General features: G+C 37.0%; 1 protein-coding gene across 3 annotated transcripts in view; it reads left to right on the top strand.

Annotated features, from left to right (window-relative positions):
* ITCH (itchy E3 ubiquitin protein ligase) overlaps positions 1 to 24427 on the top strand; it is a 237554-nt gene that overhangs the window by 62883 nt on the left and 150244 nt on the right. For all 3 annotated transcript variants that reach the window (XM_077110773.1, XM_077110787.1, XM_077110780.1), the window contains one exon: positions 20586 to 20675. In XM_077110773.1, the coding sequence (XP_076966888.1) occupies positions 20606 to 20675 (70 nt within the window). In that variant the 5' untranslated portion in view covers positions 20586 to 20605. The remainder of the gene's footprint in view (positions 1 to 20585; positions 20676 to 24427) is intronic.

Below are 24427 nucleotides of genomic sequence, written 5' to 3'. Positions count from 1 at the left end.
TGCTAATGCTGCTGGAGTGCAGTATACCAGAAATGCATCAGCTTTTATAAAGGGAGTTTATTAAGTTACAAGTTTACAGTTCTAAGGCCTAAAAATATTCAAACTAAGGCATTCAGAGAAAGGTGCCTTGACTCCAAAGAAAGGCCAATGTCTGTTATATTGGAAGACACATGGCTGGTGTCTGCTAGTCCTTATTCCCGGTTCCATTGCTTCCAGCTTCTGATTCCAGTGGCTTCCTCTCTTAAGCATCTGTGGCTCCTCAGTTAGCTACTCTGGGCAAAACTCTGGGTGTCATCTCTTAGCACTATCTCCTGGGGCTGGAGATTTCTTCTCTCCTGGCTTCTGGGTTCTAACAGCTCTCTCAGCTCCTTCTGCATCTTTAGATGTCTGTGTTTATTGGATTGGCAAGTGCCTCCAAATATCTGTATCTGAGCTTTTTCCTTCTGTGAACTCTCTTAAAGACTCCAGTAAACTAATTAAGATCCACCTTAAATGGGTGGAATCACATCTCCATCTAATCAAAAGGTCCTACCCATAAAAGGGCAGGTCACATCTCCATGGAAGTAACCTAATCAAAATGGCACACCCACAATTGTGTGTGTCACATCTCCTTGGGAACAACCTAATCAAGATGTCCTGCTCTACAATATTGGATCCAGATTAAAAGAACATGGCTGCCTATACATTTCTGGAGTATGTAATAATTTCAGACCAGCACACCATATATCAGAATCTACTTCAGATTTATACTAACTTAATTCCAGTGAGATATATAGATGTTGTCTATAGGTTTATTCCCTCTTCCTCTTTTTGTGCTACTATTTTACATATTGCGTATGCAATACATATTAGTATATGTTACGAACATGTGTTTGTATATTACAATATCCATTGTTATACTTATTCCTTTGTGTAATTTTGTGTATATTAAAGGTGAGAAAGAAAAGAAGAGCAAGTGTATATTCATTCTTATTTACCATTCCAGATTCTCTTCTCATTCATTCAAGTTGTCATCATTTGTCATTTCCTTAAGTTGCCGTCATGTGTCATTTCCTAACTTCAGACCAGCTCTGCTCCTACCTTTGTCCTTTGCACCATTATTGTCCAATATATTTCTATGATATAGGCTCAACAATATACACATATTGTTTTACACAGGTGCTTTTTAAGTCATTTAAGAGAAGAAGAAAAATATGCATTTCTAGGTTCACTTGTAATTTCATAATTATCTTTACTGGTGCTCTTTGTTTTTCTTACGGATTTGAATTTCGATCTGGGTTTCCCTGCTTTCTGATTAAGAACTTCCTTTCCTATTTCTTTTAAGGTGGTTGAACTAACAACAAAGAGTCTCAGTTTTTGTTTTTCTGGGAGTGTCTTTCTCCTAGCTTTTGGAAGATCTTCTCCTTTGACATTCAGTTCTAGATTACATTGATCTTCGTTTCCTTCCTCTCCCATCTTGATATCATTTACTATTATGTCACCTTCACTGTTGCTGTTGAGAAGTCATTTGTTAGTCTAATTCTTGTTATTTGTAGAGAAGACTTTTAAGATCATTTTGTCTTTGCTTTTCTATAATTTGACTGCATGAATCTAGATTTGATTTACTTTTTTATTTATCTTGTTTGTGATGCATTGAGAATTCTGAGTCTGAAGTTTGTTGGCTATTTTCAAATATTGCTTTCCCCACTTGCTTATCTCCTTTGGAAATCTTACTAGACATAAGTTGGATCTTTTTGTCTATCTTTGTTTTTTAATCTCTCATAGCCTTCTCTCATATTCTGTTTAAATTCTTTATATTCTGTCCCACTGATTTTCTTCATTTGTGTCTAATTTGCCTTTAATCCATTGAGTGATTTTTCACTTTTGTTTGTCAGTTATAGGATATATACAGTTTTATATATAAACATGTATATGGTTTTTCATCTTAATGATTTTTCATTTATCATAGTTGTAGGATGAAATGTTTTGTTTATTTTGATGCTTTAATTCGAATTTGACAGTACAGAACTTTTGTTTTTAACCTCTTGTCTATTATGTCTATAACTCCTTATTTTATTTTATTTTTTGCATGGGCAGACACCAGGAATCGAACCTAGGTCTCTGGCATGGCAGATGGAAACTCTGCCTGCTGAGCCACCATGGCCCACCCAACTCCTTATTTTTTAACCTCATTGAGCCAAATTTTACATACCGTTTAATTTACCTGTTTCAAATGTATAATATACATTTACCAAATTTTGAAACTATTGCCATAAATCAGTTTTAGAACATTTTCACCACCCAAATAAGATCCTTGATGCCTATTTACTGTTAGTTCCTGTTCCCATATCCTGTTCCAGCAACTACTAACCTACTTTCTGTCAGTATAGATAATAGGTACATAGTGTTACCTTCCTTGGGTAGTTTTCATAAATGGAAATATACAGTATGTGTTCTTTTATGTCTGGTTTCTTTCACTTAGTATATTGTTTTTGTGGTTTCACCTCTGTCATAGCATGTATCAATAATTTGTTCCATTTTATTATAACTGAATTGTATTTTGTATGTATATAACATTTTTCATTTAACTAGTCATCAGTTGATAGACAGTTGGTCTGTTTCCACTTTTGGCTGTTGTGAAGAATGCATTCATGTATAAGTTTTGATGTGGACAAATGTTTTCATTTCTCTTGGGTATATACCTAGAAGTGTAATTACTGAGTCATATGGTAAATTTTCTTTTAAAAGCAGTTTTATTGAAATAAATTCACATACAGCAAATCCATCTAAAGTGTACATCTTCTAGTATATTCACAGTTGTGCATTCATCACCACAATCAATTCTAAAACATTTTCACCCTCAGGAGGGTTCACTTTGTTATTCAGTCCCATGTTTCATCTTCTGGCTCTCTTTAGTGACATATACAACCCTATTTTCCCCTTTCAATCAGAATTGCCCCCATCTATCATCACTGTTAATTACACTCACTATAATGTGCTAACATCACCTCCATCCATTTTCAAACATTTATCATCAGCCTTATTGCGTATTCTGCACAAATTAAGTGACTGCTCCCATTCTTTAGCCTCAGTCTACATCCTGGTAATCTATATTGTATATTTTGTGTCTGTGAGTTTAGATATAATTAGTTCATATCACTGAGATCATAAAATATTTGTCCTTTTGTGTCTGACTTAATTCATTAACATAATGCCTCCAAGGTTCAACTGTGTTATTACATGCTTCAGGAATTAATTCCTTACTACTGAATACTACTCTGTCATAGGCATATACCACGTTTTGTTTATCCATTCATCCCTTGAAGGACACTTGGGTTGTTCCCAGCTTTTGACAATTGTGAATAATGCTGCTATGAATATCGGTGCACAAATGTCTGTTCATTATCCTGCTTTTAGGTCTTCTGAGTATATCCCAAGTAGTGGGATTCCCAAGACATAAGGTAACTCTATACTTAGCTTCCTGAGGAATGGCAAAACTGTCCTCCACAGTGGCTGTACCATTTTACATTCCCACCAGCAGTGAATAAGTATTCCAATTGCTCTGTATCTCTCTAACACTTGTAGTTGCCTTTTTGTTTAATAGTTACCATTCTAGTAGGTGAGAGATGATATGTCATTCTGGTTTTGATTTGTATTTCCCTAATAGCTAGTGAAGCTTAGTGTCTTTTCATGTGTCTCTTAGCCATTTGTATTTCTTCTTTGGAGAAATGTCTGTCATGTCCTTTGACCAGTTTTTAATTGGGTTGTTTGTATTTTTATTGTTGGGTTGTAGGATTTCTTTATATATCCTTAGTCTATCCTGTACAGAGATAAGTTTCATATGAACAAACCCCAAGAGTGAGGGTTCAGCCTATTGATTTAGTTGTCCCCACTGCTTGCGAGAATATCAGGAATTCTCCAAATGGGGAAGTTGACTTTTTTTTTTTTTTTTAGACTTTTTCCCCTTTCTCACTGTTCCCCCAAGGGGACTTTGCAAATACTTTTTTGCTCACTATTCAGAGCAATCATCTATCTTTCCATCTGGTTTCATTTGTGCCCCCAGCCCTCCTCTCTCTATCATTCTCATATTCAGCTTCATTGAGTGAACTAACATTGTGTTGCGATTAGGTAGTATTGTGTTACCCATTTCTGAATTTGTATAATCAGTCTATTCACAATCTGTATTCCTTCAGCTCTAATTACCCAAAATCTGCCCTATTTCTATCTCTTGATGGCCTCTGTTCTTTTTTTTTTATTTATGGTTACATTCTCCCCAAATCTTTTTTTAAATTTATTTATTAATTAAAAAAATTAAGAACAAAGAAAAACATTAACATATAATTCCGTTGTATATATATATATTCAGTAATAACAATATCATCACATAGTTGCATATTCATCATTTCTTAGAACATTTGCATCGATCCAGAAAAAGAAATAAAACAATAATAGAAAAAAAAAGATTATACATATCATACCCCTCACCCCTCACCCCCATCTATCACTGGCATTTCAAACTAAATTTATTTTAACATTTGTTCCCCCTATTATTTATTTTTATTCCATATGTTCTACTCGTTTCTTGACAAGGTTCATAAAAGGAGCATCAGACACAAGGTTTTCACAATCACACAGTCACATTGTGACAGCTATATCATTATTCAATCATCCTCAAGAAACATGGATACTGGAACAGAGCTCTACATTTTCAGGCAGTTCCCTCCAGCCTCTCCATTACATCTTGAATAATAAGATGATATCTACTTAATGCATAAGAATAACCTCTAGGACAACCTCTTGACTCTGTTTGGAATCTCTCAGCCATTTACATTTTGTCTCATTTCACTCTTCCCCCTTTTGGTTGAGAAGGTTTTCTCAATCCTTTGATGCTAAATCTTAGCTCATTCTATGGTTTTTCTCAATCCCTTGATGGTGAGTCTCAGCTCATTTTACGATTTCTGTCCCACGTTGCCAGGAAGGAACCTCTGGGAGTCATGTCCCACGTAGACGGGGCGGGGGGCGGTGGTGAGATTGCTTGTGTTGACTGGAGAGAGAGGCCACATCTGAGCAACAAAAGTAGTTCTCTTGGGGGTGACTCTTAAGCCTAAATTTTAAGTAGGCTTGACCTATCCTTTGTAGGGTTAAGTTTCATATGAACAAACCCCAAGAGATGGCCTCTGTTCTTAACTGAAATTCTCCAAGTTCATTCATTAACGTTAGTTCATATCAGTGAGACCATACGGTATGTGTCCTTTTGTTTCTGGCTGATCTCACTTGGCATAATGTCCTCAAGCTCCATCCACATTATTGCATGCTTCATGACTTTATTCCATCTTATAGTTGTGTAATATTCCATTGTATGTATATACCACAGCTTGTTTAGCCTCTCGTCTGTTGATGGGCCTTTGAGCTGTTTCCATCTCATGGCAATTGTAATTAATATTGCTATAAACATTGGTGTGCAAATGTCCATTTGTGTCCTTGCCCACATGTCCTCTGAGTAGATACCTAGCATTAATATTGCCGGATCATATGGCAATTCTATACTTAGATTCCTGAATATCTTTAAAACTCTCTCTCATTTTTGCTGGATAGAGAATAGTCTCTTCAATAAATGGTGCCTAGAGAACGGGATATCCACATGCAAAAGAATGAAAGAGGATCCATATCACACACCCTACACAAAAATGAACTCAAAATGGATCAAAGACCTAAATATTAGATCTAAGACCATAAAACTTTCAGATGAAAATGTAGGGAAGTATATTATAAATCTTACAATAAGAGGCAGTTTCCTAGATCTTACACCCAAAGCACGAGCATTAAAGAAACAAAGAAAGAAATGGGAACTCCTCAAAATTAAACACTTTGGTACAACAGAGAACTTTGTCAAGAAAGTAAAGACAGCGTTCACAATGGGAAACAATATTTGGAAACAATATATCAGATAAAGGTCTAATATCCAGAGTATATAAAGAGATTGTTCAACTCAACAACAAAGACGCAAACAACCCAATTACAAAATGGGCAAAAGACTTGAACAGACACTTGTCAGAAGAGGAAATACAAATGGCTAAAAGGCACATGAAAAGATGCTCAACTTCCCTGGCCATTAGCGAATGTGCTCATTGCCTTAGGAATTCCCCCGTTAACCAGGTGGATAGAGAATTCTTGGCTGGCAGTTTTCTTTTCATTATCTTGAATATATCATCACTGCCTTCTCGCCTCCTTTTTTATGTTGAGAAATTGGCACCTAGTTCTTATTGTATATTCCCTGTGTGTAATGAATAGCTTTTCTCTTGCTGCCTTTAGAATTCTGTCTTTACCTTTGGCATTTGACATTCTGTTTAGTATATGTCTTGAAATAGGTCTATTTGGATATATTTGGTTTTGAGTATGTTCTGCTTCTTGGACTTAGATATTAGTGCCTTTCATAAGAGTCAGGACATTCTTGGCCATTATATGTTCACATATTCTTTTTGCCGCGTTTATCTTCTTTTCTTTTTTTGGGAAACCGATGACATGAATATTTGTGCCCACAATGTTGTCATTCAGTTCCATGAGACCTTGCTCAGTTTTTTCCATTCTTTTCTCTGTTTTTTTTTTTTGTCTGTTTGAATTTGGAATGTTCTGCCTTCTAGTTCACTGATCCTTTCTTCTATCTCATCAGTCTGTTGTGTGCCTCTAGTATATTTTTAATTTAATCTGTTTTGCCTTTCCCATAAGATTTGTCATTTTTCTTTGCATGCCTTTATGCTCCTCTAGTATCTTTTTTTTGTTTTCATCTGGCATTTATATCTTTATATCATTTTTCTCTTTAGCCATCTCCTTCAATTGATTTAGAAGATTTGTTTGATTATTTGTTCCAGATTCTCTCTATCTCCAGATTTTTTATTTGCTCCTTTGGGCCATACTTCTTTCTTTTAAAAATTTTTTTTTTTTATTAATTAACGGAAAAAAAAGAAATTAACTCAACATTTAGAAATCATACCATTCTACATATGCAGTCAGTAATTCTTAACATCATCACATAGATGCATGATCATTGTTTCTTAGTACATTTGCATCGGTTTAGAGGAACTAGCAACGCAACAAAAAAGATATAGAATGTTAATATAGAAAAAAGAAATAAAAGTAATAATAGTAAAAAAACAAAACAAAACAAAAAAAACCTATAGCTCAGATGCAGCTTCATTCAGTGTTTTAACATGATTACTTTACAATTAGGTATTATTGTGCTGTCCATTTTTGAGTTTTTGTATCTAGTCCTGTTGCACAGTCTGTATCCCTTCAGCTCCAATTACCCATTATCTTACCCTGTTTCTAACTCCTGCTGGACTCTGTTACTAATGACATATTCCAAGTTTATTCTCGAATGTCCGTTCACATCAGTGGGACCATATAGTATTTGTCCTTTAGTTTTTGGCTGGATTCACTCAGCATAATGTTCTCTAGGTCCATCCATGTTATTACATGCTTCATAAGTTTATCCTGTCTTAAAGCTGCATAATATTCCATCGTAGGTATACACCACAGTTTGTTTAGCCACTCTTCTGTTGATGGACATTTTGGCTGTTTCCATCTCTTTGCAATTGTAAATAACGCTGCTATAAACATTGGTGTGCAAATGTCCGTTTGTGTCTTTGCCCTTAAGTCCTTTGAGTAGATACCTAGCAATGAATGGTATTGCTGGGTCGTATGGCAATTCTATATTCAGCTTTTTGAGGAACCGCCAAACTGCCTTCCACAGTGGTTGCACCCTTTGACATTCCCACCAACAGTGGATAAGTGTGCCTCTTTCTCCGCATCCTCTCCAGCACTTGTCATTTTCTGTTTTGTTGATAATGGCCATTCTGGTGGGTGTGAGATGATATCTCATTGTGGTTTTGATTTTCATTTCTCTAATGGCCAGGGACATTGAGCATCTCTTCATGTGCCTCTTGGCCATCCGTATTTCCTCTTCTGGTAGGTGTCTGTTCAAGTCTTTTTCCCATTTTGTAATTGGGTTGGGTGTCTTTTTGTTGTTGAGTTGAACAATCTCTTTATAAATTCTGGATACTAGACCTTTATCTGATTTGTCATTTCCAAATATTATCTCCCATTGTGTAGGCTGTCTTTCTACTTTCTTGATGAAGTTCTTTGATGCACAAAAGTGTTTAATTTTGAGGAGTTCCCATTTATTTATTTCCTTCTTCAGTGCTCTTGCTTTAGGTTTAAGGTCCATAAAACCGCCTCCAATTGTAAGTTTCGTAAGATATCTCCCTACATTTTCCTCTAACTGTTTTATGGTCTTAGATCTAATGTTTAGATCTTTGATCCATTTTGAGTTAACTTTTGTATAGGGTGTGAGAGATGGGTCTTCTTTCATTCTTTTGCATATGGATATCCAGTTCTCTAGGCACCATTTATTGAAGAGACTGCTCTGTCCCAGGTGAGTTGGCTTGACTGCCTTATCAAAGATCAAATGTCCATAGATGAGAGGGTCTATATCTGAGCACTCTATTCGATTCCATTGGTCAATATATCTATCTTTATGCCAATACCATGCTGTTTTGACTACTGTGGCTTCATAATATGCCTTAAAGTCAGGCAGCGCGAGACCTCCAGCTTCGTTTTTTTTCCTCAAGATGTTTTTATCAATTCGGGGCACCCTGCCCTTCCAGATAAATTTGCTTATTGGTTTTTCTGTTTCTGAAAAATAAGTTGTTGGGATTTTGATTGGTATTGCATTGAATCTGTAGATCAATTTAGGTAGGATTGACATCTTAACTATATTTAGTCTTCCAATCCATGAACACGGTATGCCCTTCCATCTATTTAGGTCTTCTGTGATTTCTTTTAGCAGTTTTTTGTAGTTTTCTTTATATAGGTTTTTTGTCTCTTTGATTAAATTTGTTCCTAGGTATTTTATTCTTTTAGTTGCGATTGTAAATGGGATTCGCTTCTTGATTTCCCCCTCAGCTTGTTCATTACTAGTGTAGAGAAATGCTACAGATTTTTGAATGTTGATCTTGTAACCTGCTACTTTGCTGTACTCATTTATTAGCTCTAGTAGTTTTGTTGTGGATTTTTCCGGGTTTTCGACGTATAGTATCATATCGTCTGCAAACAGTGATAGTTTTACTTCTTCCTTTCCAATTTTGATGCCTTGTATTTCTTTTTCTTGTCTAATTGCTTTGGCTAGAACCTCCAACACAGTGTTGAATAATAGTGGTGATAGTGGACATCCTTGTCTTGTTCCTGATCTTAGGGGGAAAGTTTTCAATTTTTCCCCATTGAGGATGATATTAGCTGTGGGTTTTTCATATATTCCCTCTATCATTTTAAGGAAGTTCCCTTGTATTCCTATCTTTTGAAGTGTTTTCAACAGGAAAGGATGTTGAATCTTGTCAAATGCCTTCTCTGCATCAATTGAGATGATCATGTGATTTTTCTGCTTTGATTTGTTGATATGGTATATTACATTAATTGATTTTCTTATGTTGAACCATCCTTGCATACCTGGGATGAATCCTACTTGGTCATGATGTATAATTCTTTTAATGTGTTGTTGGATACGATTTGCTAGAATTTTATTGAGGATTTTTGCATCTGTATTCATTAGAGAGATTGGTCTGTAGTTTTCTTTTTTTGTAATATCTTTGCCTGGTTTTGGTATGAGGGTGATGTTGGCTTCATAGAATGAATGAGGTAGTTTTCCCTCCACTTCGATTTTTTTGAAGAGTTTGAGGAGAGTTGGTACTAATTCTTTCTGGAATGTTTGATAGAATTCACATGTGAAGCCGTCTGGTCCTGGACTTTTCTTTTTAGGGAGCTTTTGAATGACTAATTCAATTTCTTTACTTGTGATTGGCTTGTTGAGGTCATCTATGTCTTCTTGAGTCAAAGTTGGTTGTTCATGTCTTCCCAGGAACCCGTCCATTTCCTCTAAATTGTTGTATTTATTAGTGTAAAGTTGTTCATAGTATCCTGTTATTACCTCCTTTATTTCTGTGAGTTTAGTAGTTATGTCTCCTCTTCCATTTCTGATCTTATTTATTTGTATCCTCTCTCTTCTTCTTTTTGTCAATCTTGCTAAGGGCCCATCAATCTTATTGATTTTCTCATAGAACCAACTTCTGGTCTTACTGATTTTCTCTATTGTTTTCATGTTTTCAATTTCATTTATTTCTGCTCTAATCTTTGTTATTTCTTTTGTTTTGCTTGCTTTGGGGTTAGTTTGCTGTTCTTTCTCCGGTTCTTCCAAGTGGACAGTTAATTCCTGCATTTTTGCCTTTTCTTCTTTTCTGATATAGGCATTTAGGGCAATAAATTTCCCTCTTAGCACTGCCTTTGCTGCGTCCCATAAGTTTTGATATGTTGTGTTTTCATTTTCATTCCCCTCGAGGTATTTACTAATTTCTCTTGCAATTTCTTCTTTAACCCACTTGTTGTTTAAGAGTGTGTTGTTGAGCCTCCACATATTTGTGAATTTTCTGGCACTCTGCCTATTATTGATTTCCAACTTCATTCCTTTATGATCCGAGAAAGTGTTGTGTATGATTTCAATCTTTTTAAATTTGTTAAGACTTGCTTTGTGACCCAGCATATGGTCTATCTTTGAGAATGATCCATGAGCACTTGAGAAAAAGGTGTATCCTGCTGTTGTGGGATGTAATGTCCTATAAATGTCTGTTAAGTCTAGCTCCTTTATAGTAATATTCAGATTCTCTATTTCTTTATTGATCCTCTGTCTAGATGTTCTGTCCATTGATGAGAGTGGGGAATTGAAGTCTCCAACTATTATGGTATTTGTGTCTATTTCCCTTTTCAGTGTTTGCAGTGTATTCCTCACGTATTTTGGGGCATTCTGGTTCGGTGCGTAAATATTTATGATTGTTATGTCTTCAGGTTTAATTGTTCCTTTTATTAGTATATAGTGTCCTTCTTTGTCTCTTTTAACTGTTTTACATTTGAAGTCTAATTTGTTGGATATTAGTATAGCCACTCCTGCTCTTTTCTGGTTGTTATTTGCATGAAATATCTTTTCCCAACCTTTCACTTTCAACCTATGTTTATCTTTGGGTCTAAGATGTGTTTCCTGTAGACAGCATATAGAAGGATCCTGTTTTTTTAATCCATTCTGCCAGTCTATGTCTTTTGATTGGGGAATTCAGTCCATTAACATTTAGTGTTATTACTGTTTGGATAATATTTTCCTGTACCATTTTGCCTTTTGTATTGTATATATCATATCTGACTTTCCTTCTTTCTACACTCTTCTCCATACCTCTCTCTTCTGTCTTTTCATATCTGACTCTAGCGCTCCCTTTAGTATTTCTTGCAGAGCTGGTCTCTTGGTCACAATTTCTCTCAGTGACTTTTTGTCTGAGAATGTTTTAATTTCTGCCTCATTTTTGAAGGACAATTTTGGTGGATATAGGAGTCTTGGTTGGCAGTTTTTCTCTTTTAATAATTTAAATATATCATCCCACTGTCTTCTAGCTTCCATGGTTTCTGCTGAGAAATCTACACATAGTCTTGTTGGGTTTCCCTTGTATGTGATGGATTGTTTTTCTCTTGCTGCTTTCAAGATCCTCTCTTTCTCTTTTGACCTCTGACATTCTAACTAGTAAGTGTCTTGGAGAACGCCTGTTTGGGTCTAATCTCTTTGGGGTGCGGTGCACTTCTTGGATCTGTAATTTTAGGTCTTTCATAAGAGTTGGGAAATTTTCAGTGAAAATTTCTTCCATTAGTTTTTCTCCTCCTTTTCCCTTCTCTTCTCCTTCTGGGACACCCACAACACGTATATTTGTGCGGTTCATATTGTCCTTGAGTTCCCTGATACCCTGTTCAAATTTTTCTATTCTTTTCCCGATAGTTTCTGTTTGTTTTTGGAATTCAGATGTTCCATCCTCCAAATCACTAATTCTATCTTCTGTCTCTTTAAATCTATCATTGTAGGTATCCATTGTTTTTTCCATCTTTTCTACTTTATCCTTCACTTCCATAAGTTCTGTGATTTGTTTTTTCAGTTTTTCTATTTCCTCTTTTTGTTCAGCCCATGTCTTCTTCATGTCCTCCCTTAATTTATCGATTTCGTTTTTGAAGAGGTTTTCCATTTCTGTTCGTATATTCAGCATTAGTTGTTTCAGCTCCTGTATCTCATTTGAACTATTGGTTTATTCCTTTAACTGGGCCATATTTTCAATTTTCTGAGCATGATCTGTTATCTTCTGCTGGCGTCTGGGGATTTAGTCAGATTTCCCTGGGTGTTGGACCCAACAGGTTGAAAGATTTTTCTGTGAAATCTCTGGGCTCTGTTTTTCTTATCCTGCCCAGTAGGTGGCGCTTGTGGCACACGTTTATCTGCGGGTTCCACCAGTAAAAGGTGGTATGGGTCCTTTAACTTTGGAAAACTCTCGCCGTGGGGGAGGCTCACCAGCCGAAGCGGCTTGGAAGAGTACCAGCCGGCCCCGGCGTCCAAACGCAGGGAGGGTCGCCGGCCGCTGCAGCCCGGGAGAGCGCCTGACCGAATTTCGTAGTCGGCCTGGGGCAGCAAGCGTGGCAGGAGGGCGCCAGCTGTCGCAGCCCGGGAGAGTGCACCGTTCCCATCCGGACCGGGGAGTCACGTGTTTGGAAGGGACCCCCCCGGTCACCGTTCTCCATGGTCTGGGGATTTCCGACCCAACTCTCTCAGTTGGTCCGGGGGGCCTCGTGTGGTGGGGGCGCCAGCCGCCATGGCCCGAGGGGACCGCCTGCCCAATTCTGCCAGCTGGCCTGAGAAGGAGGAAGGGAGGGATTCTGGCCGCTTTCCGTCCCGCCCGGGAAAGCCCACGCCCCTCGGCGATCTCACCAGAGCTGGTTTTCCCAGACAGTCAGCCGTTCCAGGATGGGGTGCGCCGTCCCTTTGATCTCTGTCGTGGCTCCAGGAGCTGCTCTGTATTGTTTCCACTCCCCCAGTAGTTGTTCTGGAGAAGGAAAGGTGAGGGTGGCAAGGCTGTCGAGGACGGTGGCGGAGGAGCTGGTGAAGACGGAAGAGGGTACGGTGGTGGTTGGAGAGCCGCTGAAGCAGGAGGAGAAAGGGAAGGATAAGATGGCGAATGGAGCGCCGCCTGAGCAGAAGGGGAAAGAGAAGGGCAAGACAGCGGCGGGAGCGCCACCAGCGGAGAAGGGGGAAGAGGAGGGCTGGCTGGCCGGCGGCGGGAGCGCCGCCGGTGGAGAAAGAGGGAGAGGAGGGCTGGCTGGCTGGCGGCGGGAGCACCGCCAGTGGAGAAAGAGGGAGAGGAGAGGGAGAGGAGGGCTGGCTGGCTGGCGGCGGGAGCGCCGCCGACGGAGAAAGAGGGAGAGGAGGACTGGCTGGCTGGTGGCGGGAGCGCTGCCGGCGGAGCCCATACTTCTTTCTTGATATGGCTTGTTGTTTTTTGCTGATACCTGGACATTGGATCATCTCAGTGAATTTACTCTGAAAGTCATATTCTCTCTCTTATCAAAGCTTTCATTGCTGATTTGGTTTGTGTTAATGTTCTTCTTTGACACTTGTTTTGTCAGTATTACCCAACCAGACTGTGCCAGGGACACAAAAAGGGAATGCACACCATATCCCCAGGACTCTGGTTAGCAATTCAAGTAAAGACACCAAAAAGCCTTTAATTCTGCCCCAGTGGTTCACTCTTCTGGCTGGCCAAGAGCCTTGTAGATGTTATTCCCTTCGGTTGTCTACTTTTACCTGCTGTCTACAGACAGTTGTAAAGCTGGGCCTGTCTTAGCAATCCAAATTCACTGGTCAGAAGCAGGCACAGTGCCAAACCATGTCCTACTCTCTTGAGAGAGTGGACCTCTACTACCCTTTCAGTCTGGAGCTGCCTGGCTTCTATGGACCAGAGGCCCAGAAGTTTTCTGCTCCGAGAGTGCGGCATGTGTACTAGGAGCCTGGGCTGATGAAGGTTACTCATAATTTCTCACCTCACCTCTTCCTCCTGCACTTTCCTGGGTGTTACACAGACTCTTCCCCAATCTCCAGAGCTCCCAAACTATTGTTTCTGATAGTTTCTGTCTGTTCCCTAGTTGTTTTTCTGGTAGAAAAGTGAGCCCAACCTCTCCCTAATCAGAAATCTTGGATCCTCTTGAATGCGGTACTTTTGTTGACGTGGACACTGCCTGAATATCCTAGGACTGTGGGTATCTTTTCTGTGAGTCATGTGGGAATGAAGTGTTTGTCCCCACTGTAGAGGCAGCACTTCAGTTCTGGGAATGAACAGGGTGGCCCATATGGCAAAATTTTAAGTTTAATTTTTTAAGAAGTTACCAAACTTATTTCCAAAGTGACTGCCCCACCAACTATGTATAAGGGTTCCAATTTTTTTCCACATCTCCACCAACACTTGTAATTGTGTTTTTCTTATAGCCTTTCTAATGGGTATGAAATGGTATCTCATTATGGTTTTAATTTGCATTTCCCCAGTGAATAATGATATTAACCATCTATTTATGTGTCATTACATATCTTTTTTGGTGAGGTGTCTTTAAGTCTTTTTCTATTTTTTGATTGGGATGTGTCTTAGTATTGATTTGTAGTAAGTTTTTTTTATATTCTGGATACAAGTCTTTTTCAGATATGTTTTGAAGATATTTTCTTTCAGTCTCTGTTATTTTTTTTTTTACTGTGTCATTTGAAGTGGAAACGTTTTGAATTTTGATGAGATCCAATTTATCAGTTTTTTCTTTTGTGGTCTATGATTTTGGTGTCATAGCTAAGAATCTTTGTCAAACTCAAGGGCATGAAGATTTACCCATGTTTTCTTCTAGAAGTTTTACTGCTATAGCTCTTACATTTAGCTCTTTGACCCATTTTCAGTTAATTTTTGTATATGATGTGAAGTAGGGATTGAACTTCAATCTTTACCATGTGTATATCCAGTGGTCGTAGCATCATTTGTTTTCTAGAACAAATGATATTTTAGATACAACACAAAAAAGCACAGTCCACAAAAGAGAAATTGATAAATTCGACTTTATTAAAATCAGGGATGCTCTGCAAAAAGGCACTGAGAATTAAAAGACAAAACTCAGACTGGGAAAAATATTTGCAAACAAAAAGCTAATGAAGAACTTCTATACAAAGCATTCTTGAACTGCAACAGTAAGAAAAATTACTCAATTAAAAAGTGGGCAAGAGAAAGTCCCCTTGAGGGACTGGGCAGAAAGGAGGAAATATTAAACTTCTCAACCTGGGCAATTCCTTTAGTTTAATAGGCCGAGTCCCCCATCTTGGGGTTTGGCCCTATGAAACTTACTCCTGCAAAGGAGAAGCTAAACCTACTTATAATTATGCCTAAGAACCACCCCAAGGGATCCTCTTTTGTTGCTCAGATATGGCCTCTCTGGCTAAGCCAACTTGACAGGTGAGTTCACTGCCCTCCCTCCTTTGTGGAACATGACTCCCAGGGATGAGCTGGGACCCTGCATCATGAGATTAAGAAAGCCTTCTTGACCAAAAGAAGAGAGAAATGAAGCAAAAGAAAGTTTTAGTGGCTGAGAGATTTCAAATAGAGTTCAGAAGTTATTTTGGAGGTTATTCTTAGGCATTATATAGTTATCCCTTTTTAGTTTTTAAAGTATTAGAATAGCTGAAAGGAAATACCTGAAACTGATGATTCCAATAACCTTGATTCTTGGAGACAATTGTGTAAATATATAGCTTTTACAGCGTGACCTTGTGATTATGAAAACGTTGTGGCTGATGCTTCCTTTATCCAGGGTATGGACAGATGAGTAAAAAAAAAAGGACAAAAAATAAATAATAGAGAGGGATAAAGGATTAAAAAAATTGGGTAGATTGCAATACCTAGTGGTCAGTGAAAGGGAGGGGTAAGGGGTAGGTATAGGATGTATGTTTTTTTTCTTTTAATTTTTTTTCTGGAGTGATGCTGATATTCTAAAAATGATCATGGTGATGAATACAAAACTGTATGATGATGTTATGAGCCATTGATTTTATATTTTGGATGGACTGCATGAAGATATCTCAATAAAAATACATACATTTTTAAATGGGCAAAAGACCTGAAGAGATACAGCTGGCCAATAAGCACTTGGAAAGATGTTCAACATAATCTATCATAAGGTGGTTGTAAATTAAAATCACAATCAGATATCACTACATACCTATTAAAATGACTATACTCCCCAAACTTGACAATACTAAATGTTGATGGGGATGCTTAGCAATAGGAACTTCATTCATTACTGGTTAGAATGTAAATGATACAGCCACTTTACAACACAGTTTAGCAGTTTCTTACATAGGGAATCATAGTCTTACCATTTGGTCCAGGAATCACCTTCCTAGGCATTTACTCAATTGAGTTTAAATGTATATCTACACTATTATAACTTCCATACAAATGTTTACAGCAGCACTATTCCTAAATACCAAAAAGCTGGAAGCAAACAATAAATAGGTGAGTGGATAAAAAATATGTGGGTATATCCACAATAGGAATATTTTTGAGCAATAAAAGAAATGAGTTATCAAGCCATAAAAAAAAGACATTGAAGAACCTTAAATGCCTGTTGCTTAAGTGAAGGAGCCCAGTTTGAAAACACATTGTATGATTCCAGCTATCAAATATTCTGAAATAGGTAGAACTATAGAGACAGTACAAAGATGAGTACTTGTCAGGATTTTGAGGGAAAGGAGAAGGAATGGATAGATGAAGCCCAGAGGATTTTTAGGGTTGCAAAAATATTTTGTATGATTCTGTAATGGTGTATATGTGACATTATGCATTTGTCAGAACTCATAAAACTGTACAACACAGGGTGAACCTTAATGTAAATGATGTACTTTAATTAACTAAAAAAAAAAAAAGTAATGTATTCCAGGCACTCATTGGCAAGATAGACAAATTATCTGTTTTTATAGGTCTTAGAGACAGCAAGCAAATAAACCAGAAAATTGGTAAAAAGAAAAAGAAAGAATAATAACTGAATGCTTACTTTAGATTGGATAGTTAGGGAAGACCTCTCAGAAGAGGTGATACTTAATTTGAGGTTGGAGTACAAGACAGAGTTAACTATTTGAAGATGGAGGGAAGATCTCTCTATCCTGGCAGAAGGAGCAGTTAGTACAAATGATCTAAGGTTGAAATGACTTTAGTATGTTTGATAGAATGTCAGATTTCAATGGGTGAGTGTAGAATGATATGAGGTAGAGTCAGAGAGTCAGCCATGAGTGGAATTGAGTGGGGCTTTTGTAAATCAGAGTAAAGAATTTGGATTTTATTCTAAGTGTGATAGGAAGTTATTTGAATGTTTTAAGCAGAGTAGGGCTTAATCACCTTTCATTATAAAATTACTCTGGCTGCTATTGTGTAATGGATGATGGGAAGAAGAGGGAGCAAATTTGGAGGAAGGGATGACTTGCAGTACTTTGTTAGTAGAGAAGATGTGTGTTAGTAGGGAAGACTGAGATGGTAAAGAAGAAATGGGAAAAAGTAGGTGTATATTATGGGGTAGTCATAGTATATTTTGCAGGTAGAATTATTAGACTGCTGTTAATATTGGGGTGAAGGAGAGAAGAATCAATGATAATGCCAGTATTTTTGGCTTGAGCAAATGGTTTGATGGTGGTATTTGTCGCTATGGTAGGAGTATGAGTGCCAGGCATACAGAGTTCTGACTTAGTCATTCTAATCATACATGGCAGTTGTGAATAATGGTCAAAGAGTTTAGAGCTCAGAGAAGAAGATAGGGCTTGAAGTATGAATTTTTTTTCTTTCTTCTCTGTCTTGCCTGTTTTTTTAATTATATAAGTAATCAGTGATACATGTTTTGTTTTTTAAAATTCAAACAATACTTTCAAAACTAAAATTACCCATGGTCACCTTCTTTAGTAACCCTCCTCCACAAAGGTAACCCTGTTACCAATTTGAGATATAAACTTTTTCAGTGTTTTATTTATAAATCCATATGCCTATAGATGTGCATAGTTTGTTTTTGTTTGCAAAAATAACATCATACTGTATGTATTTTGCAACTTTAAAAAAATGGATCTTTCCATTTTAGGTACTGATAAATTATTTGTTTTAATGGCTGTGTGGTATACTGTTCTATGGTATGAATATGTGAATTGTTTAGCTGGTTGCAAACTAATATTTACATAGTTTCTAGCATTTTTCTTTCTTGTTACACAAATGGTGCTTTTTATTCTTTTGAAGGATTTAAAGTATTTAATGAATTTTAGTTAAGTAAGAATAATATATACGTTTTTGCAGAGTACTAATATTTCTGCCACAGTGGTTTTCTGTAGTTAGCTGGAGAGAATCATTGTTCATAAAAATATTCACAGTCTGTACTTTGATTAACCTTTACTGATGAAGTTAATGGAAGTTTTAAAAATTAACCTATGTCTGTAGAGACTTAAAATGTTTTGTTTTCTTTGGGACGTTGTAATTAATTTAAATTTAGGATAAATAATCTACACTATTAAAGATGGTATTTTTTTTCCAGTGATGTATTATTGGTATAGATCAGTGTCTAAAAAGTAGGACTTTCTCCTCCCTTTTGATGTCATAATTCTATTGCAGACAGGCTTTTGGTTTTGAGGGGCAGGTAATAGTTGTACAGAATTTGGTAATGATGTCTTTGAAGACCTTTTATAACAAGCACTTTGAGTTAGAATCTCTTGTGCACTGCAATGTTAAGACTTTTGTGTTACATTTCCTTATCTTTAGATTCTAGGTGACTGTCAATGATTTTATTTGTGATTTATGCGTGCCTATTTAAAATAAAAAGCCTTTTTTAGCGAATTTTAAGTTATTGGATTTTGTATAGTTTATAGAATTGGTGTTCCATTTCATTTTGCAGACTTGAGGAGACATCGGAATCATTTTATATTAAAAAAATTGGTAGAACCTAATTTTCTATAAAAGGTCAAGGCAGTGTTTACAGTTTGTGTTATTGTATTTGTATACTTCTAACATAATACCTGGCAAATAGTAAGCGCTAAGTGAATTTAGTTTGACTTTAATCTTTACATTTTCCCACCCAATTCTGCTTTCCCTGTGGCTGTTATCCTTGTATGAAATATTTCTAATCTTTTTATCCAATCCCCAAAAGCATAAGGACAGATTTTTATTTTAAGAACACATTTAATTTTATTCAAATGGTAAATAACAAACATTTGCAGAATATTGCTTCACCCGTGTAACCATTTGATCTTTATACCAGCCCTGCAAAGGTATAAGAGATGGTATTATCCTAATTTTCAGAGAAGGAAACTAGAATCTAGAGAAGTTACATAATCAAATAGTGTCATATAATAAGTGTTGAAGCTAGGAATCAAGGCCAAGTTTTCTTATTTTGTTAGAGAATCTTTGTTATTTAAGTCATGCTGTTTCTTTGGGATTGCCTCTCCTATGATTAGGGACTGAAGAAGACATATATTGGAGTTGTTTATTTATATAATTCAATAAACCATTTCTATATTCATTTCATTCAACAAGCAGATAAGTTTTTACTGTGTGCCATTGTTTTAGGCTCTTTATATTCATCAGTGAACAAAACAAAGATCCTTACTCGCATGGAGTTTATATTCTAGCCAAGGGAGACAAAAATAATAAACATAATTGCTAAGTAAATCATTTAGTATGTCAGCAAGTGATGTATTCTATAGGGAAAAAAATAGTATTCAGGATAGATGCTGCAGATTGCGTATTAGCCAATAGAACAAGTAGAACAGAGGCCTTAAAACTAGAACACACTGGCATATTTGAGGAATAATAAAGAGGATGGTGTGTCTGAGGAGGAGAAAAGGGTAGGAGGAATTGAAATCCTGAGGTTGGAAGCAGGAGGAACTTGTGTCATATAGGTCCTTTTAAGGATTTAGTCTTTTATTATGAATAAAATGGTGACTCTGATCAGATTGGTGGTTAGAAATGGTTGAAATATATTTTGAAGATAGAGACAGCAGTATTTGCTGACAAATTGGAGAGGAAATGTAAAAGAAAGAGGATTCAAGGATGACTCCAAGGTTTTTAACAGGAGCATCTAAAAGGATGGAGTTGCCATCACCTGAGATGGGAAGGCTTGCAGAGTAGAGAAGGTTTGTAGGATGATTGGGAGTTCAGTTTTCAATATATTAAGTTTGAGATTTTTTTTAGATGCTCAGGTGAAGTTGTTTGGAGTTGAGGAGTAAGGTCTGGGCAAGAGACATAAAATTGGGACTTGTTGTATAAGGATGCTATTTAAAGCTATTAGATGATAAATAAGAGAAGAAGAGGGGACCAAGAATTGAGCCCTGGCATACTCCAACGTTAAGAGAGTGGAGAGAGAAAGAATCTTCAGTGGAGAGACTGGGAAGGAACAATCAGTGAGATAGGACATAAACCTCGAGAATGTGACCTGGGAACCCAGTCATGGAGGAAGACATGATCAGCTGTGTCAGATTTTGCTGATAGGTCAGATAGGATGAACACAAGAGTAGACTATTGTATTTAGCAATGAGAAGGCCATTGATTATTATGGGGCCTTGAGCAGGACATGGGAATGGCCTGGTTAGTACTATTTACATACTTTTAAAATGGGATTTTTGAGGTTTACATTTTCTCCTTTGCCATGTTCAGGTTTGCTGATTATTGGTGGTATGTCTGACAGTGGATCACAGCTTGGTTCAATGGGTAGCCTGACCATGAAATCACAACTTCAGATCACTGGTAAGTCTTAGAAAAGATCCACTACTTTCATTTTTACCCCTAAGATTAAAAAAAAGAAAGAAGAAAACCCAAGAGAAGTAAATCTTCAGTACCTGTTGCATAGGTCCTGAATTAATTTTTATTTAATGAATGAATGAACAAAATGTTTAGGAATGTAAGAATAATACTTTTATTTCAGGATATTTCTGTATATTTTGCATAGGATTTTCCCCTAGTAAACATAGGTGCTTCAGCAGTTGCTGCTATTTTTTGGTCTGTTTTTGTTTTAACAGTTTTTTTGAGATATAATTCACATACCATACAATTTACCTATTTAAAATATCAGTGGTTTTTAGTATATTCACAGAATTGTGCATCCATTGCCACATTCAATTTTAAAAAAGAAACCTTGTAACTATTAGTAGTCATTCCCCGTTTTCCTCCATTGGTCCCCCTAGCTTTTCTTTTGTTTATTTATTTCTTTATTTTTATTGAGTGCATGGGCTAGAAAACTAACCAGGTCTCCTGTATGGCATTCTAACACGGAACAACCTGTGTACCCTACTCCCTAGCTCTTGACAACCACTAATCTACTTTCTATGTCTGTAAATTTGTTTATTCTGTTTATTTTCTATAAATGGAATCATATAATATGTAGCCTTTTGTGATTGGGTTATTTCACTTAGCATAATGTCTTCAGGGTTCATCTGTGATGTATCATTACTTTAGTCCTTTTTATTGCTGAATAATATTCCATTTATGTTGATAACACATTTTCTTTATCCCTTCATCAATTGACGGACATATAAGTTTCCTCTTTTTTAGCTATTATGGATAATGGTACTGGGAACATTTGTGTACAAATTTTTGTGAGAACGTATGTTTTCAGCTCCTTTGGTATTTACCTAGAAATAGAATTGATGGTTTACGTGGTAACCATGTTTAACATTTTGAGGAATTCCAAGCTGTTTTTCCAACCAGCAGCACCATTTTACATCTTCACCAGCAATGTATGAAGAGTTCTGATTTCTCCACATCCTTGTCAATACTTACTGTCTTTTTTATTATAGCCATTCTAGTGGGTGTGAAGTGGTATCTCATTATGGTATTGATTTGATTTCCCTGGTGGTTAATGATGTTAAGTTTCTTTTCATGTACTTAATGGCCATTGTATCTTTTTTGTGGAGAATTAGCTGTTTGGATCCTTTGCCTGCTAATATCTCTGTCTTTATTTGCTTCTTCCTGTATTGTGCTATGTTTCACTTCCAAATTAATGTTTCCAGTATGTCCTACCTGATTCATTGCTCAAAAACCTTTCATTGTTTCTCATTGCCTGTGGTATAGAATTTCTTTACATTGGTGTCAGATCTTTCATATCTGGCCCCATATGGTTTCTCAGAGGTCTTTATTTATGACTCATTTGTGCTAGCCAAGGTAAGTTACTGAATTTTGTTCACACATTCTTGAAACTTCATTGTCTTTATTATACAGTGAAACCCCAGTCTCTCTTCCTTGACTTCAAGTAGTGTTTATTGATAGACTAATCATTACCTCTGAGTTGTTTGCGTTTCTACTGTACTTAGCTTATGTCCTCAGCTAGATTATGAATTTATTAGGCCAGGGACCATATTTTCTAATTAGTATCCTCTTCAGAATCTAAAAATGAATGAATTATATAAAATTTATATGAAATTGATGCTTTCTTAAGATGATATCACAGTATTTACTTTTGAGGTTTCTTTCTCTGTTTCCCGAGGCTCCGTTATCAGATTAAAGGACAGAAAAAGGACATCTGTCACAAAATTTAGGTTATCCTCCAGGATAACCTCTCGACTCTGTTTGGAATCTCTCAGCCATTGACACTTTATTTTGTCTCATTTCACTCTTCCCCTTTTTGGTCTAGAAGGTTTTCTCAGTCCCTTGATGCTGAGTCCCAGCTCGTTATAGGATTTCTGTTCCACACTGCCTGGGAGGTCCACACCCCTGGGAGTCATGTCCCATGTAGAGAGGGAGAGGGCAGGGAGTTTGCTCGTCATGCTGGCTGAGAGAAAGAAGCCACATCTGAGCAACAGAAGAGGTTCTCTTGAGGGTGACTCTTAGGCCTATTTGAAGTAGGCTGTGACTCTTAGGCCTATTTGAAGTAGGCTTAGCCTATCCTTTGCGGGGTTAAGTTTCATATGAACAAACCCCAAGATTGAGGGCTCAGCCTATTGTTTTGGTAGTCCCAACTCTTTTGCTCATTTTAAAAATTGGGGTGTTTATGTTTTTACTGTTGAGTTGTAGGATTTCTTAATATATTCTGGATATGTGGTTTCCAAATATTTTTTTGCATTGCACAAAGTTCTTTGATGTGCAGAAGTTTTAAATTTTGAGGAGATCCCATTTATCTATTTTTTTTTTTTTTTGGCATTCCTTGTGCTTTGGGTATAAAGTCTAAGCAACCATTTCCTACCACAATATCTTTTTTTAAAATTTTTTTATTAATAAAAAAAATTACAGAAAGAAACACGAACATTCCCAATATGTGATCATTCCATTCTACATATATAATCAGTAATTCACAATATCATCACATAGCTGCAGATTCATCATCCTGATCATTTCTTACAACATTTGCATCAATTCAGAAAAAAGAAACAAAAAGACAACAGAAAAAATAAAACGAAAACAGAAAAAAAAAAACCATACACACCATACCCCTTACTCCTCCCTTTCATTGATCACTAGCATTTCAAACTAAATCTATTTTAACATTTGTTCCCCCTATTATTTATTTTTATTCCATATGTTGTATTCATCTGTTGACAAGGTAGATAAAAGGAGCATCAGACACAAGGTTTTCACAATCACACAGTCACACTGTGAAAGCTACACCATTATACAATCATCATCAAGAAACATGGCTACTGAAACACAGCTCTACATTTTCAGGAAGTTCCCTCCAGCCTCTCCATTTCCTCTTGGGTAATAAGGAGATATCTACTTAATGCATAAGAATAACCTCCAGGATAACCTCTTGACTCTGTTTGGGATATCTCAGCCATTGACACTTTGTCTCATTTCATTCTTCCCCCTTTTGGTCCAGAGGATTTTCTCAATCCCTTGATGCTGAGTCTCAGCTCATTCTAGGGTTTTTCTCAATCCCTTGATGCTGAGTCCGAGTTCATTCTCAGATTTCTGTCCCATGTTGCCAAGAAGGTCCACACCCCTGGGAGTCATGTCCCACGTAGACAGGGGAGGATGGTGAGTTTGCTTGTTGTGTTGGCTGGAGAGAGAGGCCACATCTGAGCAACAAAAGAGGTTCTCTTGGGGGTGACTCTTAGGCCTAATTTTAAGTAGACTTGACCTATCCTTTGTGGGGTTAAGTTTCATATGAACAAACCCCAAGACTGGGGGCTCAGCCTGTTGCTTTGGTTGTCCACACTGCTTGTGAGAATATCAAGAATTCAACTTGGGGAGGTTGGATTTTCCCCCGTTCTCACCATTTCCCAAAGGGGACTTCGCAAATACTTTTCTGCTCACTGATCAAATCACTCTGCTACCACAGTATCTTGAGGATGATGCTTCCCTACATTTTATTCTGAGTTCTGTAGTCTTGATTCTTATATTTAGGTGTTTGATCCATTTTGAGTAAATTTTTGCATATAGTTTTAAATAGGGGTGCTCTTTCGTTCATTTGCATATAGATATCCAATTCTTCCAGTACCATTTGTTGAAGACTATTCTTTCCCAGTTGAGTGGACTTGGCAGCTTTGTGAAAAATCAATTTACCA

The sequence above is a fragment of the Tamandua tetradactyla genome, chromosome 1 (genome assembly GCF_023851605.1).
Source record: "Tamandua tetradactyla isolate mTamTet1 chromosome 1, mTamTet1.pri, whole genome shotgun sequence".
In the NCBI taxonomy this organism is placed as follows: Eukaryota; Metazoa; Chordata; class Mammalia; order Pilosa; family Myrmecophagidae; genus Tamandua; species Tamandua tetradactyla.
Note: the sequence above shows the minus strand (reverse complement) of the source record. Positions and strands in the feature narration are given on the sequence as shown.